General features: G+C 46.5%; 1 protein-coding gene across 1 annotated transcript in view; it reads right to left on the bottom strand.

Annotated features, from left to right (window-relative positions):
- Window positions 1-7,030, bottom strand: part of CXCL12 (C-X-C motif chemokine ligand 12) — a 76,064-nt gene extending 69,034 nt beyond the window's left edge. Inside the window, exon 1 of the mRNA XM_086921859.1 lies at window positions 6,815-7,030. Within this exon, the coding sequence (XP_086777985.1) occupies window positions 6,815-6,875 (61 nt within the window). The 5' untranslated portion in view covers window positions 6,876-7,030. The remainder of the gene's footprint in view (window positions 1-6,814) is intronic.
- Between the last annotated feature and the right edge of the window lie 7,660 nt (window positions 7,031-14,690).

Raw genomic sequence — 14,690 nt, 5'->3', positions numbered from 1 at the left:
TTCACGAAAAATAAACTCCGAAATATGATACCCATGTTTCGGCCTTACTACAATTCCACCTACACAAATATCAACCGCAACCTACTTCACTATGAAGCTCTTGCTTCCAAATACACCAGGATCGAGTTACTGTAATAATTTAACACAGTCATAAATTGCAATTTACATCTGTTCAATTGTATTTAGCACTTTAAAACAGCCACACCCGAGAACTTCATTGGTCTTTAAAAGACCATTTCACGTTAATGAGGCTTTGTTTTTTTCACCCCTTCTTAGAGCCCTTGAATGTCTACTCTTCCTATTGCTGGAAGAATTAGCCCACTGTTGCGCCTCTGGCCTCTGACCTGTGCCCCCAGAAACTCTCAGCCGAGCCCCCAGCAGCTGGAGCTGCAGCGGCTGAGACAAATGGCTCGCGAAGCTGAAGTGGTGGGGTGAAGTGCGCGCCCCCCCTGAAGGGATGCTGCGCCCCCCCAGGGGGTCGCGCCCCAAAGTTTGAAGACCTATGTACTAGGGGGTTGGGGGTCAATCTGTCAGGGCCACCGCGGCCTGCGGAATAGAAACACCGGCCGAGGAGATGGAGAGGAACTGTGCCCTGTGCCATGGAGGCTCTAGTCCTCGAAGCACTAGCCCGGAGGCACTGTACCCAGTGGTATGGAGGCACTAGATCTGAAAGCACTGTGCCCTGATGAATGAAGATACTACTGGCTCTCTGGAATAGGAGGCACGTATCCAGTGACACAGGGGGTGTGGCTGTTGCACAGTCCTCTCTTTTGAAAGAAGGTGTTATGCGGTGGGGAAGGAGTGATGGCGTGCCCTGCGGATTAGAGGCACTGGGCAGTGTGGAACGGAGCGGCTGTGACCTTTCCCTGCTTGCTTGTGCAGTGCTATGGTATCATTTAAGGAATGTTCGACACACAATGCAACGATGCAACATAATATTTGTTCATAGCATGGTTTAAAAGCACGACATTATTGATGTTTTAAATTGAATTGAAAAACGCTAAGCGGCCTAAATGTAGTGTATTACAATAAGAAATGTTTACTCAAATTATAAAACGCCCTACTATGAACAAAATATTCAACTTTGTTCATAAAGTTTTTTATATGAGATTGGAAATTATTATGTAGCCAACAAATTACAATACGTTTTGTGCCAATTAGCAGCACACTTCTGGGCATAAAAGTTACATGAATATAATTATTTAATTTCAAAAAGAAAAGAAAAATCACAAATTATTATTAGTCAATAAAAAATATTTTTCCCAACACCTACTGTCAATACTCAAGTTTGGTGTGCCCGCAAAGGCCATTGCAAGGAAGATTTGCATGTACATGCAACCATGAATGGAACACCCATAGTTAATTACATATCCTTATCAAAATGTTCTCCAAATTTAAAGACACACCCTAACTAAAAAGTAAAGTTAGCAACTTTGTAGTGCAGCACAGCACGCAAATATACAATGATTACCTTTAACCTACCTACGGTAACATGTGTAAGTCACTGCCCCATCCCTTATTAAAGTTACCATTTAGCCAATTACAAAACAACATAGCTTTGATCTGTACGAAGACCATGAAAAATATATATGTTCCCATGTGCCCTGGATAGAAATGTAAACATGTGCGGTGCTATGGGTGGGGGTGACCCTGTCTGCAGCTTGATCCCAATCTGTCTGCAGCCCCCCAGTGCCGGGCCCCTCTCCCCTGCGCCCAGATGGCTTCCCTAGCCGCCAATGCTAATGATATTTTGGGTTTCTTCTGGCCTTTCTCATGGAGATGAGCGAGAAATTACCAGCATCAATTAGATGGCCGGACAAAGGCGGCGTAAATAAATGCACCCCCAACCCCTCGGCTTTCAGGCTCCTGCTTCGGGCGGGAGATTTAAATCTTCGCTCTGGGATGGAGGTGACCTCCCCCAGGTGCGCGAGGATCGTTTCAGCAGGGAGCAAGAGGGCAGAGCTGGAGGGGCGGGGGCGAAGGGGAGGATTGCCTAGCAGCAGATGCGGATGGGAGGGCGGGGGGTGCTACTTCTTGAACCCTGCTCTGCACACCTGCAGGCAGGTGGGATTTATAGGCCACACTCCATCAGTGCGTAGCGTGCTCTGTTCGCTGCCTGTTCGCAATATACGTCTGCGTAAGTGTGCACACGTAATCCACGCTGACATTTCACGTGGGAAAAGCCCCTTCTGAACAGCAAACCACTGGATGTAAAGCCAACACTCCGAGTGATTCACGTGATCAGGGCTATCTCCCTAGCGCCTGTCTCCAAGCAACAGCCGCAGGGCGCCTTCAAGGCACCCTAAGAAGTTTGAGCGCACGCACCGGAGACCTGCGGGATGTGGTGGGCGGAGGCACTCCCTCCTATGGGGGTCCACATCTTGCTGTGAGGAACGAGTGACATAGCGCCTAATCCTATGGGGAAAGGACCTTCCCCGAACTGAGGACTGACTTCGTATGCCGAGGATCAGAGGAATTACACCTTGTTGCCACTGCTGTTGGAACAATTTCCAGAATGAGGATGCTGCTACCAATGTTGCATTGCAGAAATCACGTAGCGTAGGGTGTGAAAAATCCAAGCCTGACACAGGAAAATAAGTATAACAAATGAACAACCCCTATTCAGCGAGTGGGAGGAGTGTAGTACGAAGCCACGGTACACTTTGGAGAATACTGTTGCAAAGATATCACTAAACCTTGGTGCGGTAGCACACTGTTATTTACAGAATGCACATTTTCCATAGAAGTGTCTAGTAAAGTTGCAGACACCCAGTTCTACTGGTAAAATGATACAGCGCATACATGTGAAAAACAGGTTTCAGTGAGTATTTATCATTTGTCCATCACCAAGTAAGGTGTCTTGATCCAATTCAAATCTTTGTTCCCATCACAGTTCCGATACACACATGTGCTTTACTTGCTGCAAATACATTTGGAAACATTTGTACAGCTTATTGGCAGGTATTCACATTTTGGTGCGGCCTAGAAACAAAACCACCCTGCAGCCTTTCCTTTCACATTCCCTATACCTCATCAAGATTGCCCCATAGCAGTTTACAAAATTATCCCACTATGCAGTCAGAGAAAGTAGAGTAAACGCCAATCTCGATTTTGAAAGTAAAAGCAACAATTTGACAGAAGATATACCCTGACATTTGAGCCCTGTCTTTAGACGCATTGAAAATTCGATTTAAAAAAAACAAAAATGTTTTAAGGCATCTCTCTCCCCTGAACTCTATCTGCAATCTACTCCCAACCCAGCTACTCGTGTCCACCCTGGTCCTGTGTTGGAGTCTCTCACTGACCCTTCCCCAACCCCTGGCCCTTCTTTTTTCTTCCCGTGCTCCTGGGTCACTCATCTAGGACCTCTTACTACTCTCCACCCCTTCTGAACTCTCTTCTCTGGGCGCATCCACTCCTATCTTAGTCCCCCTATTCCCCGCCGTGGTCCGTGCTCTTTCCGTGTGCCCCTTCCTCACTCTCAGTTGTGCTCGGCTGCACCCACCCCACATTCCTGGGCCCCAAGGCGCACTAGACAGGACCGTCACTCTCCTCCAGCACTGCTGCACTCTCTCCTGGGACCTTCAATGTCCTCCATGGCCCTGCTGCGCACCCCCCGGGGCTCGTGGCACTCTGCACCAGGACCATACCCCCCCCCCCCCCCCCAAGCACTCTACTAGGAACCTTCCCTCTTCCCCATGGCCCTGCTGCACACTCCCAGGGCTCCACACCAGGACCCCACCCGGCCCTTCTGCACTCCCTCCTGGGGCCTTCACTCTCCCCCATGGTCTAGCTGCACATTCCCAGGGGTCAGTGGCGCTCTACACCCGGACAGTCCCGCTGACCGTCTGCGCTCTCTCCCGGGACCTTCACCTTCCCCCATGTCCTCGCTGCACACTCTTCGGGGCTCGCGGTGCTCTGCACCGGGACCGGGAGCTCTAAGCATCCTGCAGGGTACGGTTCCCTAAATTCTCCGGGACACAGCGAACGGGCCCCGCTCCGCTTTTCACTGTCTCTAATGCACTGTTTCTAATTACACATAAATTAGGTTCAGGTTTTCGGCTCTGCAGCCAGAAATGCTTTGTGAAAAAGCTTCAGACATTTGGCTTCATCCACACGTTGCTTTCCATCCTGTTCTGTGCACAAGATCCGGCCCAGCGCGCGACTGCCGAGGCCGCTGCAGCGGGCCAGGGGGGTGCAGGGCTTTCTTGACACTCTGCAAGGCAGTAGAGGTCGTATGCACTGCTACAGTCTGCTGTGCTTCACTATAGGGTGACCAGGCGTCCCAGATTTGCCAGGGCGGTCCCCGTTTTTCACCAACTGTCCTGGCAGATTTCAAGAAATTTAGCTCATGTCCCAGTGTTTTAAAGAGGGCCGACTGGAAATGGCAGGATGTGTTTTTTTTTATGTTTTACACAGCATGGATAGTTAGCAGTTGTTTCAAGAAGGCAATTTCATTAACAGGCAAGCTACTAGGCTTAAAAGTGCGTTTGAGTTATGTTCTTGCTGCTTGTTCTATAATTTTCTGCTGAGGAGCGCTGTCATTCTGTGCACTGTCTTGAAGTAAAATTGTGGTCCTTCTTCTATTTTAGTGAAATGTCCCGTTTTTTGGCTTTAAAATTCAGGTCACCCAATTCAGTATCTGTGCTGAATTACAGTCGTTGTGCACTCCTCAAGTCATTGTGCAAAGCTGCAGTCGCTCAAAAGTGCAACAGACACTTTGCAGTGTAACCGTCAATGTGCAGTGCTAAAGTCATTGTGCAATGCTGTGGTCAATGTCATGTGCACTGCTGCATTCACTCAATAGTGCAGTTGTCATGTTTGCAGTGTTACAGTTGATGTGCAGTGCTACTGCTTGTCACTATGCAATGCTACAATCGATGCACACTGCTAAACGTTGGGCATCGGTGTAGAAACAACAACGCACGATACTATTGTCACTGTGCAGTACTGATTGCAACATGCCGTGTTGTACTCTATGTGCAGTATTGCAATGAAAGTACAAGTAGAACCACAGAGAGCTTACCTGTCACTGTGCACTATTACACACATCACACAGTGTTACGGTTAGTAATGGAAATTCAGCCTTACGCAAACCGCTGGAAGGTAACACATGCATTCAGCGTCGTACCAAACCGACAGTGTGAACTTCTAGCGAATGTGAGCTACAAATAGTGCAGTGGTACTGGAAGTGTGCAGTGGTAGTCCGTCTACACTGCTAGGCACACTACTTCAGTCAATCTGCAGTGCTATGGGACGGACTCTTGCTACGCCAACGTGCAGTGCCGCAATCAGTGGCACTGGCAAATTTTACATTCAGTTAACAGTGCCACAGGCAGTGAACAGTGTCACAAACAGCGAAATATGTTGCAGGCAGTGTGCATTGATTCATAACATTGCAGGCAACTTGCAGTGCAACAGGAAAGACGCAGTGTCCCATTTACAGTTCAGTGCCACAAATAGTTTTACTGAGGACAGAACGCAGCGCTACCACCAACATACAAACCTGATGCACAATGCCAAATGCAGTTGTGCTGTCAATAAGCTTCACTGCAGTCAGCCTGCACTGTCAAAGTCAGCAGACACTGCTGGGCTATGTGCAGTGTTACATTCAGAGTACAGTGCTGCAATCGTTCAACAGTTGTACGGTCAGTGTGCAAAGCCACAGTCAGTGAGTGCACAGTACTACTGTCGGTGTGCAGCCTTGAAGCCAGCCTATGCTGGTCTAGACGCAGAGCCGCTGCCAGTGCGCCACACTGCACAGAGCGCACAGTATTAATGTGCTGTGTTGCGATAGACGTGCAGTGTCAAAATTGATGAAAAATGCTGCACTGCGTGTACATGCAGCGAAACAGCCAGTACTTCTTCCTGCAATCCGTGCCACAGGTGGGTCACTGACAAGGACTCGGCGCAGTCCAGGGACACCTCCAGAAATTACCCTCCGATTAACTAAAGTGGTACATTCTAGACTAGAAGTACCGGGATCCCGCACTGCGGTACATCTTCCACCGAGAGCCAGGGCGCAATCCATTCTACAGCGGGGTACCACAAAAAGGTACCTTTTACGTAGGCGAACCACAATGCGGTGTCTTTTATTCCACAGCCACACTGACAAGTACATTTTTCAGCACCACAAGATACTATATTTTACAGAAGGTATATTTAGTAGAGGCTTTACACTACATATTGTTCTTTGGTACGCTCTAAAAAGACGTTTCGAAGTGCACTTTTTTTCCCAAAGTAAGTTTTATATTATTTAAAGCCGTCTCTAAACAGAAACATCAAACAGGATATTACACTAAGAAAAAAACGCTAACACCCCCTGCCGAGGTTTGGTAGAGAAAGTATGCTTTTTCTTTCCTCACAAAATCCACTCCTGGTCGAAAACTGCATTTTTTCCTTCTATTCTTCCTTTGAGACCAACAAGCTGCAGATGGCTGAAAACTTCCATTGTGCTTCCCAACTAGTCGATGGAGAGGAAATTACAATTTTCGTCCGTTTCCCTCTCGCGCAGCTCCCAGATCGCACCTCTACTGGCTGCACTTAAAATCGTCACATTTTTGGGCTACAATCGTAAAAAGACAGTGGCTGAGAGGCGCTATTCTAGAAAATGCGACAAATGCTCCACCAACCGCGAGATCTGTGAAAGTTGCGACACGAACCAGAAGAAACATTACACCGCCCCCCTCTCGAGCTGGACTTGAGGTGACCAAGTGCACCAACCCTTGTGAGCGCACCTAAATCCCCCTTTCCTGTGGCAGTTAACTGGATGTGCCCAAGAGCAGCCTGGCATCTGCGCCGCGCCGGGACTCACCTTCTGAGAGGCAGACGGCGGCCAGCAGCAGGCTCAGCAGGGCCAGGGCTCGCGCGTCCATGGTGGTCGCTGGTGCACGGTGTGATCTCTAGCAGGGTAGCTGTGTTCTGAGTGAGGGGCCGTGCGGGGCTCTGAAGACCTTCCTCCGGGGGAGGGGCCGCCTGATTTATCACCGCTGGCATGTTATTACATCCTTCCTCTATTACAGCCTGCTGCGGGGAGGCCGCTGCACCGTCTGCCAGGGATTGGGGGAGCGGGGCACGCTCCTTTAGTGGGCGGGGCAGCTCGGAGTGGTTCGCAGCGCTGCAAGGCACACAGCTCTAGGCGCACACTTTGAAAGTGAGCAGCGTGTGTGGCACCCGATCGTTGGAGACAGACAGACATTCTATACACAACCCTGGCAGACACACAGCTCCCTGGTCTAGGCACACTGCCCTTGGAGATACACAGACGGGGAAAACGCAGAGGGGAGAACACACAGCTGTAGGAATCTAGCAGAAACCCAAGTCTCAGAGGAAACCAGCTCCTTTAATTCTTCTCTGCGAGGTACCCCGCACGTTGGAAGGTGCTGCCACTGGGAAACTCGCAGACACCAGAACACACGCTTCTAGGCACACATGCCTTAGATGTGCACACAGCTGTGGGAGGCGTATGGTCCATAAACTTACAAAGCGATGGAAAGCGCAGCTGACAGACGCACAGCTCTAAGAGGCCGACATCCCGGGGAAGCCCACAGCTCTAGAAGCTCAGGTATGAAACCTAAACAAGCCGTGGACATTGGATATAGAGCTCCGGCAGGTTCGTAGCGCTAGACTACAAGTGCTGGAGTGGAGTCCGACCGAGGCACGTCTTCAAAGTGCACAGCTGCACGGATCTTGGGGACGCACTGCTGCAGCAGCGCGCCGATGTGGAGGCGCACAGCTCCTTGTGCTCAATTTAGATCGTACGGATCACATAAATGCGCACTGCCTCGGAGAGTGCAGCTCCAGCGACGCAAAGCTCCGTTTCATAGATTTTGGGGGTGCGCAGATCTGGGGATGGACAGTTAGATTAGAGCTGGTCTCGGAGGTGCGCAAACTCCATGCACACAGATCGTGCATGTGCGCAATCTGCGGGTACACAGATCTTGCAGGTGCGCAATCTGTAGCCTCACAGATCTTGGAGATCCGCAATTTGCGGGAACATAGATCTTGGCGGTGGACAATCTGCGAGCACGCGGATCTTCTTGGATTGCACTATTTCAGGTTGCTCTGATCCTGGAGGTGCACAGCTCTGAATGTGCACAGTTCAAGCAAAGCTGATAGTTTAGTCGCACAACCTGCGAGCACACCGATCTTGGAGTGCACTATTGGGGGGTGAGCAGACTCAACTCGGAGTTGCACAAATGTAAGCATGATTAAATCAGGTTGCACAGATCTTCGAGGTTCATAATTTGGAGACACAGCGATCTTGGATGTGCACTACCTAGCAGTGCTCACACTGTGGAGACGCACACGTCTTACGATGCACAGCTCAGTCTCCTCGTATCTTAGGGAACACAATCTCGAGGCGCACAGTTTCCAGATGCACGTGTTTTAATAGGCATGTCTCAGGCTGAAGACATCTTGGATGTGCACAGCTCGAAAGGTGAGCAGGTTCTGGAGGTGTGCGGCAGCAGGTGTGCACTGCTCTGAGTGCAGCACACCGCTCCGGGGTCCAGAGGCTGCTATGAGTGCTGTGTGCCCTGCAGAGGTGCCCTCACACATCTGGATGACCCCGGCCGGATCCTCCTGTGCCAGTGTGCCTACAGAGTCACTTTCCAAAGAATGCTTCGATTTCTGCGCGCGCTCGAGCCCCTCGCTGCTTAGCAATTGTGCTTACATTTCTTTTCTCTCCGCCTATGTCGAGGTGCACGGGTTTGTACACAGGTTCCTCGGTGCGCTCTTGGGGCTGTCTCCAGGAGCCTGGTCAGAGACGCTCGGCTAAGGCTCACTCTGAGCTCTTCTCGGCCCCGGGGAGACCCCAGACGTGTGCAGGGGTCTCCAGCTGAGGTGGGGGAGGGCAAAGGAGCCAAGTTCAGCATCTGAAGAGAGGGGCTGCTGTTAGCTGGTCACCCCTCCCCCCACGGGGGCTGCCGAACTCCTGGGCTCTGAGGTGGAGACGCAGAGCTTGGGGGCAGTGTTACATGTACGAAATACTTACGCTTGTCTCCATTCCGAGGGGGTTGTCTTTAACGTGTGCAACCTGTCACAAAACTCAACGCGCGTATATATATATATATATATACACACACACACACATACACACACACCTTGTGTGCTGTCTTAAATGTAATAGCTCAACTGACAGATCGCCTTGCGATCCTCCCGCCCCCACATACCTCCACGTGAATGCGCAGAAGCCAACAACCTTACTATTAAAAAGTGTTATGCATGTTCGAGGCAGAACAGGTCGCTGAAGTAATATTTTTATATTATTTATAGGGGTGGTAATTTTCCTACACATTTTACAATCACGTACTAAAGCCAATATTTATGCTGGCTTTATATAAAACATATATGTATTTCCTCGTTTATTCATTATTATGTGTTTGTTAAATCGCTATCCGCCACCCAGGCGCTCAAACTGGAGTGCGCAGGTACAGACCACTCAGCTGCGCTCGATTAGACCCCACTTCAGTCGAATGGCTGTCTGAACGTCCGATTTGAGGGGCGCGGGAAGCCTGTTTCTACCCTCGGCGTGGAGTCCAGGGCCATCCAGGATGCGTGGCCCAATTCAGCGAATAAACGACCACCGTGCTGTCATGGCTTGAATGACAAACGTGAGGTGGCCCACAGTAGCTCTTTATATTAAACTAGCAGCCCGTCCCGACGTTGTCCGGGTAGGAATTGCAGCCGGCCATTTGTATATTGTTTTGTAGGATTTCGTTTTGATAGCATTTCTTATCTGTGACAGGCCTGTGAAACGCTACGATTCACAGTGCACTGCTGATGCACTTAAGAGTGCGCATTCAGTAGTGTGTGAACTTGAGTTTCCCTACTTTATTTTTCCTTGCAATATTCTATAGCGCGAACTCGACAACATGGCATGAGCACAATTTACATTACAGAAGAACACATTAATTTGTGATAGGCACAGTGAGAAAAAGCAATTTGCCTGGAATCACAGGATGTTGACCTGATGCCGAGATTCGAACGTAGCTCCCCAGCTCTAAAGTTCGCAATTCTAGAACTTGTGGCGGAAGGTGTGTCTAAAAGTGTATGTCGGTGCTGGCCATCAATGAGAGAAACTATGCATTTTTCAAATCGGTGGTGAAAAAATATGAGTATGTTGCTTGAGATGTGGGCCGCCGTGACACCAATGTACTTACCGGAGGAGGGTGAACACCCATTATTCCGCAACTTTCTTTCCGCAGACCATCACTCTGCATACTTATCATTATGAAAGTACCATGACTCCGCAATGCCATTATAACGCATGGCATTACATTTTATATTGCTTTAACCACGCATACATTTACAACAAAATTTGTTGTAAATGCATGAATGGTAAAAGCATGTTTTATTTTTAATGTTTGGATAAGGTAAGTATGGATATAGGGGTGTATGTTTTTGAGGTACTGAGGTATATGTTTTGGGGTGTTTGGGTATTTTAAGGGTTCAGATATAGTTTTGAATGATGGGGTACAGGGGTAGTTTTAGTGTTTAGGGATAGGTATGGGTTTTGGGCTACAGGCTTATTTTTAGGGTTCAGGGCTAGCTTTGGGGTTTGGGGTATAGGGGTATTTTCAGGGTTCAGGGGTAGTTTTGGGTTTTTGGGTACAGGGGTATTTTAGGGGTTCAGGGCTACGTTTGGGTTTTGGGGTACAGGGGCATATTTAGGGTTCAGGGCTAGGTTTGGGTTTTGGGGTACAGGGGTATTTTAGGGTTCAGGGGTAGGTTTGGGTTTTGGGGTACAGGGTTATTTTTATGGTTCAGGTATAGGTTTGGGTTTTGGGGTGCAGGGGTATTTTTAGGGTTATGGGGTAGGTTTGGGTTTTGTGGTACAGGGGTATTTTAAGGATTCAGGGCTAGGTTTGGGTTATGGGGTACAGGGGTATTTTAGGGTTCAGTGGTAGGTTTGGTTTTTGGGGTATTTTTAGGATTTAGGTATAGGTTTGGGTTTTTGGGTACAGGGTATATTTATAGGGTTAAGATGGGTTAGTGTTTAAGGGTGTTGGGGTATTTTAAGGAGTAAGGGTGGGTTTTGATTGAGGGGTGCAGGGGTATTTAAAGGGAGCAGGGTGGACACGCGGAGCTTGAATGTACAGAACCTGGGAAGAAAAACAATGAAATATATGACACAACGCGCGCCCCGCACACACCCACACCCCCAGCACACAATATGAGACAATGCATGAAGGTCAGAATGTAAAATCAACAGTTGATGGACAGAATGCAGAACAATGCCATAAATTCACCCTAATAGAGAGATCTTGGGTTAATCCATCATTTATTTTGCACTCCACGACCCTCCCAGTTCAGACACAGCCATGACCAAGTCTGCATTGACCCTGTGTCTCACAGAAACATTCCAGGATGAACTGCTGAACCATTTCTTTCACTAATTTCTGGCTATCAGAGCAGTCTTCAGCCAGGATAGCTTGACTGCAGTGGTGTGCAAAGCATGGGACTCACGTTTCAGCATACCCATCCCACTCGGGGTGACAATTGCAAAAACAACAGTTGATGGACAGAATGCAGAACATTGTCATACATTCACCCCAGTACAGAGATCTGGGCCTAAATCCATCGTTTTTTTGCACTCCACACCACTCCAGTTCAGACATGGCCATATGCAAATCAGCCTTGACCCTGTGCCTCATGGGAACAGTCCAGCCCGAAGGGCGGAACGTACCACACGCCCCCAGCATTTGTTACGCCCCCCCCAGCACAAGCCCACAGCACAACACAGACACGCCCACAAGGGACTACTTTGCTGGCACGGTTCTTTTACTTTTTAAATGTATATGATGGGCGTCTGCCTAGCCTATGTCCTTCTTCTGCAACTGCCCTTTCCAACGCTGTATTGGGTGTTGCGATTGGTGGTGTACTTTTTGAGTTTATCTGGCTCAAAGGACACAGTTCTCTCTTTATAATAGTAGTATAGATTAGACAGGCACGCCTTATCTATACCTGAGTATTTGCCTGTCTGGCGCATGCGTATTTGTGTCATGTTTGCTGTGTGCGCGCGCGAATATACCTACTGTAGCGCCAAAGCACTACCCTCAAACATATTTTTTCTATCTGTACATTATGTGTTGAGATTTTTTTTTTACAAACAGCATCCAGGGTTAAGACTTCCATACAGTCCTTAAGCTTCCATGTTCCAAAGCAGGCGGGGTTGTCAGTGTTCCCTTTTATTTCATTTAAATTAAAAACGTGGTGGTCCTCTCCTTGAGATTAAAAGTAAAGCGTCATAAAAGCGGAAACACCTCGGTAATAGTTTCAGTTTGCCTATCAGTCGTGATATATCTCCCAGTTTAGGGGTGAATCATACCCCTGAAGAGGCGTTGAAGCGCTTGCCGACGAGCACGCTACTGTGGAACCCAAGTTAGATTTGTGGTGGATTAGTAGAAGAAAAATCTAAATTGTTATTGGGAGTGGTTGACATGTGCCCTTGTTAGATGGATGAATAGGATAGGGCCGGGGAGGGATAAAGGAGGGAAGAGTTTGGAAATAGTTATTTGGAAGTCCATAGTGGAATGTGATATAAGGATAAAGATATATATATATATATATATATATATATATATATATATATATATATATATATATATATATATATATATATATATTCACTAAAAAAACCATAGGTTTAACACTCGTTATAGTTAGGAATTAGCATTTAAAAAACCTTTGAAATTCACTGAAAAAACCATAGGTTTAATACCAGTTATAGTTAGCTGGACATTTTGCTCATACAAAACCATTGAAATTCCCACATTATAGTTAGTTGGACTCACTATAACTCGCGCGCCCGCAATCCACTGCTGATGATGTCACATATTACATCATTCATGACATGGTCAGTGACATCACTGATGACATCACTGATGACATCTCAAATGACATCACTGATGACATCATCCAGTGAATGTGTGTTTCTGTAAAGTTAAAATATGTTTTACATATTGAAGAATGAGTGTATGTATGAGTGTGTGGATGAAGGATTTAGTTGGTGCGTGACTGATTGTATCAGTGAGTGATTAAATGTGTCTTACTGAATGCATACGTTAGTGACTAAACTGTCTGAATGTGTGCATCATTATGTCTGTTGTTGTGTAAGCTGCTGCATGTGTTGATTAGTAGCTACATGAGTGGCTATATGGGTTATTGATTGGTTGCCCAAGTATTTTTATATGAGGGTGAGTGTGTGTGGGGGTGACTGGGAGGTGTGTCACTCTGTGCATAGATGTGTGAGCAGTTGATTCACTTGGTGTATGGGTTCAAGAGTGCCTGTGAAAACAGCTGTATGGGCGGTTGACTGTGTGCATTGGTGTGTTGGTGAGTGAATGGATATCTCAGTACTATATGTCCAAGTAAGTACATATGCAAAACACAGTGCATGTGAGAGTTGGCATATATTAATGACTATACATGAGAGCCTGTGATTGCGTAAGTGATTGTATAGATCAATGTGTACTTGTATCAGTGATTGTAAAAGAGAGTAAGTATGTGTTAGTATATGTTTGAATAAGTAAGGTTATGTGTGTATAACTGTATAGATGAGGAAATGGGAGTGTGATTGATTCTTTGCATGACTGACTAGGTGTGTGAGTAACTCCATGGATGAGTGGCAGTGTGTGAGTATCTCTATAGGTGTATGAGTGCATATGATAGTGTTGTATTGATGAGTAACTGTATATATGAGTGATTGTATGGGTGAATGAGTGGATGTGTGTGTAGACTTAGGAATCAGTGAGTGCGTATGTAGTAATTGGTATTGGTGTGTCAATGGTTTCTTGAATGGTAGTCTGTATTTAACACTGGATATATCAAAAGTTAGATTAGAGTGTGAGGAGGTGCATCGTATTATCACATGAATGATGTCATCAGTGATGTCATTTGAGATGTCATCAGTGATGTCATCAGTGATGTTATTTGAGATGTCATCAGTGATGTCATCAGTGATGTAATTTGAGATGTCATCAGTGATGTCATCAGTGATGTCACTGACCATGTCATGAATGATGTAATATGTGACATCATCAGCAGTGGATTGCGGGCGCGCAAGTTATAGTGAGTCCAACTAACTATAACGTGGGAATTTCAATGGTTTTGTATGAGTAAAATGTCCAACTAACTATAACTGGTGTTAAACCTATGTTTTTTTCAGTGAATTTCAAAGGTTTTTTAAATGCTAATTCCTAACTATAACGAGTGTTAAACCTATGGTTTTTTCAGTGAATTTCAAAGGTTTTTTAAATGCTAATTTCTAACTATAACGAGTGTTAAACCTATTTTTTTCAGTGAATTTCAAAGGTTTTTTAAAAGCAAAATCCTTACTATAACAAGTTTGTAACCTACGATTTTTAAAGTGAATTATCAATTTTTTTATTAGTTGTTTTTTATAACTATTAATTATAATTTTAATAAAATTATTATTTTTAATTTTTTCCAAAAATACATTTTTCAATGTATTTTTCCTGTTTTTTTAAAATCATTTTACCTCGGAGCGCTCTGGGTGCGCGCACCAGTAAACGCACCCGTACACGTAGCGAGAGCGCTATATCGTCGTGCGGAAAAAAATCTAAGTATGTATTTAAAGTAAAAAATAATGCAAGACATTCAGTGGCATACTTATAAAAGTTGTATTTTTGATTTTAAATAACCATATTTCAACTTTAAATGCATTT

Source organism: Lissotriton vulgaris, chromosome 5 (assembly GCF_964263255.1).
Source record: "Lissotriton vulgaris chromosome 5, aLisVul1.2, whole genome shotgun sequence".
Lineage (NCBI taxonomy): Eukaryota > Metazoa > Chordata > Amphibia > Caudata > Salamandridae > Lissotriton > Lissotriton vulgaris.
The sequence above is the reverse complement of the archived record's forward strand: the minus strand, read 5'-3'. Positions and strand labels throughout refer to the sequence as shown.